The sequence below is a fragment of the Ips typographus genome, unplaced genomic scaffold (genome assembly GCF_016097725.1).
Source record: "Ips typographus isolate SLU unplaced genomic scaffold, UJ_Ityp_2.0 IpsContig121, whole genome shotgun sequence".
Lineage (NCBI taxonomy): Eukaryota > Metazoa > Arthropoda > Insecta > Coleoptera > Curculionidae > Ips > Ips typographus.
Window position 1 is genome coordinate 31813 of NW_028098541.1, and position 4322 is coordinate 36134.

A 4322-nucleotide genomic window follows, 5' to 3' on the forward strand; every position below is an offset into this window, starting at 1 on the left:
AAATTAATACAAATATACATAATTGTGCTCATCTGCACTGCATAGACTGTTGCTTTAGGGCGTCTCCAGGTCGCTCTTGACTTTTCCCTACTCGATTCGGGCAAATGCGAGCCTGTAAACCGGTCCTTCAAAATCTTCAACATCTTCATTTTTCGGAGGGTCGTAGCGTCAGGGGCAGAGCTGGGGTGTGACTACTGATATGAAGATCAGTAGTCCGAGATCAAACGAGGCGCCTCCACCATGTCACGTTAAGGGTAGCTCAGAGGGAAGAATACTCAGGTTTCCACAAGTAACCCACTTTTATTTAAAACGTACTGACTTAGTGGCTAGACAGTAATCTTACCCCCAGATTGCCAAGATGGCGGGGACAAAATTGATCACCGTAATTGAGGTATTTTAGTTTGTTTAAGTATCAGATTGCTTCGTAATTAAAATTTGATTCTATATGTAATGTTACCCAACTTTGATGTTTTTAGCGTCAGCTTTCATATTGTGATTCAATTATATTCTTTAAATAGATAGTTGTGTAAAGATACTACAAACTAAAATGGACTTATGACTTCTGAAACAGAAATCTAAGAATCTTACCCTTATATGGTCACTTTGTAAAGATACAACTTTAATTACTAGGAATATAAATTACATTCACAGGAACAATAGTTCAATGGTCTAAGGTTTTAAAATATTTCGCAACTGCGGTCAAGTGAACATGTTTATTTTACAGATCGGTGACCTTTTGGGGGCTACAAACCTTGGTACGCAAAAGTGCGAGAAAAACATGTAAGTCTTTTTATTAAACCTCCTGAAATGTTTCATAAAATTAATTTCGCTTGTTTTTTGTTCTTCGTTCAATTTCAGTAATCAGCTATTAAATTTACTTTTATATGCCTGCGGAAATGTAGACGATACGCAGAATTGCAGACTCAATTTCCGTGAGGCGGTAAGGGCTAACAATAACCAACCCTCTTTAAATTTATTGTCTTCATACAGTTCACAGTATTTTGCTGAAACAGAGTATAATGACTGTATAGACATGATCAATGTAAGTTTTTCTACTATCCATATTTATTACTTTTCAGACGTCAACAGTACTTCAAAATGCAGTTTGCGTGACAGGATATTGTAGCTTTGTTCGGTGTTTGCGAAGAATCAACTCGGAAAGATTAGTTAGTACCTTATATTTCTTGAATATAAAATCGATATTATTCACTCAGTTATGCAATTCGAACTCGTGGCGAAAAAATCGTATATTGGTCGCAAATTTCACAGAAAATAAAAACATCATGTCAGACCAAACAACGATAGCCCAAAAATCTGAATATTTTATTACATAATTACAACACTTTGTTTAGCCGATGATAAGACACACATTTAGATATATTTTTGATTTCCTAATCGTTACTTGAATAACGCAAACATTTTAGAACGCGAATTCCCCAAAACACTATGGCAGTGATAACAGAGCAATTCCGAACAATGTGATTTTCTTGGTAATTTCAAAACAGTGATTTTAGTATAATTTGTGTCAATGAAATTATCTTTGTGGCAACCTCTCAGAATTCTTTAGATATCGCTTTGTAACTTTTTTTTTTTCTTCTTTTCGTTAAATAGATCTGTTGATGTAGTCATTTAAAAACGTGATATTGCACTGTTTTTTTTCTCTTAATGAAAAGAGTCAAAACTAGGGTTGACTATTAATAAGTTTGCCTGTTAAAGTACCGACATTCCCAAACATCGAAGAATCGTTATTTTTTGTGACATTTTCCAAATTTGGACACTTAATTAATTAGGATATTTATATGATACAATATTTTTTATTTAATTTATTTTAGACTTACACGGTAAGGATACAATGCCTACTTAACAAACACATTGATCAGACCGCAGTTAAACATTAATATCAAAAATTATGTATTACATAAATATGTAATATGTAAATTATCTTGTTTTCATAGCTTGACTGTTTTTATCATAATTTGTTACTTAAAATAATTATCAACCAAAAATAAATTTCCAGAAAAAGTACCTAATCTTGTTTGTTGAATGACTTATCGAAATTTACGGGTTTAATAAGGATGTCAGTAAGGACGGGGATTTTCCTTTTTTTTGTTGAAAGTTTCCCTTTCATGGCGTGTAACTTCCGGGAAATTTTACAGTTGGAAAATTACCGCTTTTAGATCGCTGGTTATTAAAACCGGTTAACTGAACAATGAAGGAAGAATTAATTATTGTTTTTAAAACTATGTTAATTTTATGAAAAGAACTTATGAAGAACTGGAGTAAATTAAAGCATTGATTTGAACAAAGCTTACTTAACATAACTCAACCACTCAAGCTTGTTGAGTGGTATTTAGATGCCCCTGGCATTTTCAATTTTTTTTGAGGATTGTGGCAATTTTATAAATTTCTTGGAGGGTTTAAAAAACTTCTAGAGACTTCTCGCAATTTTTGGGTAGTTTTCAGTAGTATTTAGAAGACTCTGAAAGTTCTAATATGATTTTATAGGCTTTTTATTTGGAAGGGTTACGTTGTTTTGAGTGGCTTACACATTTGCACTTTGTCAATCTTGCCAAGTTTTTCAGCTGTGACGTCATACTACTTTTGTATGATTATCGGTATAAATTTAATAATTAAAAAAAACCGCCTTGTATATTGAACAAGAATGACATTGCACCATGTTTGATGGTATTCTAATAATATCTTATCGCCTAGAATTAAATCCAAACAATACTCATGTTTCGTTAGTTTTTATATTATATCTCTCTAATGCTTTCATTTTCAGATTAGTCAATGTTACTCTGAATCAAGCCAGGACAATCCTGCTGAAGAACAACAGGATCAAGTAATTCTTTACAAAAATATAACTTCGTGTATTTTGACTATCGCTAGATGCTCCTCTATCAACCCGATTACTGGTCAATCACAATCCAGTACTATCACTACGGTGAATTACAATTCGTATGGACAACCACGCTATTCAACTAGTTTAGTATCAAACGCTTTGCAGATTAATCCTTCAGGAGATTTAAGAATATTGGCTTTACCTGCCACAAGCACAATTCAAGACATTTATTTATGTCCATTTCAAGCTAATTTAAGAGAATCTACTTGGCCAGGGTACAACTGCTGATGTTTTATGATTATACATAAATATTAGGTCTTTGATTAGGGTTCGAAGGTGTAAACAACCCCAATCAAGGAACTGCTTTTGTGAGGTAAATTAGTTCAGATTTAGTAGAAAATCGAATGTACAGTGACATCTATTGTTAAGAAATGGCGCTGAAATAAATACTTATTAATCTATACTGTATGGTGTTGTGATTTCCTATCTCAAAAGTATTAGATGTTCATCAGCTGAAGCTATCTACACTCAATAGATGGTGCCACGACTGGTTTTCTGTCCGTCCAGACGTCATTTTTACAACGCCATCTGTCACCCAGTACCCCAACATAAGATGGTGCTCTCTTTTCAGCTACCATATGGAGATGAAGATTGAAGATTGCTTATTGCTTTGACCAATTGATCTTGACCATAGTTTTGACTATCGGTTTTGGTTTTTGGACTTTTGCGCATTTTTGTAGTTGGTGTTAGCAGTTAGCGCCCTTTTTTCGAAATAACGCAAACTACAACTTATTGACAGAGCGATAAAACAGTTAATTTTAAAGAATATTTATTATTTGTAGGCTCCGCCCAGCTGCCTGCCAATGTGTCCAGCTACCAACTTTCCAGCGGTTCACTTACTATATAGTTCATACATACAATAATAGAAGTTATTAAAAAAAATGAATGATCCTAAGAAATTTGTGAAAAATACTCTTTTTAGTCCTTCAGTGACTGGGAGTACCTACGAGGACTTCACACAACATGCTATTTTGCTCCCTGCTATGGAAAAACCACCACCAAAACCTGTAGTAAATATTGTTCCTGTAAATAATTTGTGCACTAAAATTAAACTTTTTCAATTTAAATTAATTTTGCTATTTAGCTAGTTTTGTTTATTACTGTACTATGAGTAATAACAAGTTCCTGTGTGCCTTTTATGATTGCTCACTCAACTTGTCAAAGTTTTAATTTGAAAAGAAGAATCTTGAAACTTAGTATAACAATTCCTTGACTTAACAGGTGTTAAGATTCATTAGTCCTTTCACATAATTTTATTCAATGACAGAAATTTCTGTAAAATACAACAAAATGCAGCTACAAATAAATGTGGAAATGTAATTATCAGGGTAACATGGATAACAAAAAGCATAATTATTACTGTTTATTCTAATAATCTAGTATATTAGTTATTTGTACTAATGAGTAGTCAATGCAAGTC

General features: G+C 33.1%; 1 protein-coding gene across 1 annotated transcript; it reads left to right on the top strand.

Annotated features, from left to right (window-relative positions):
* Window positions 1–387: 387 nt before the first annotated feature.
* Window positions 388–3273, top strand: LOC145739408 (uncharacterized). Its single transcript, XM_081994838.1, has 4 exons — window positions 388–780; window positions 859–1042; window positions 1080–1166; window positions 2783–3273. The coding sequence occupies exons 1-4, from the start codon at window positions 710–712 to the stop codon at window positions 3128–3130; spliced, it is 690 nt and encodes a 229-aa protein (XP_081850964.1). The 5' UTR covers window positions 388–709; the 3' UTR covers window positions 3131–3273.
* Window positions 3274–4322: the final 1049 nt, after the last annotated feature.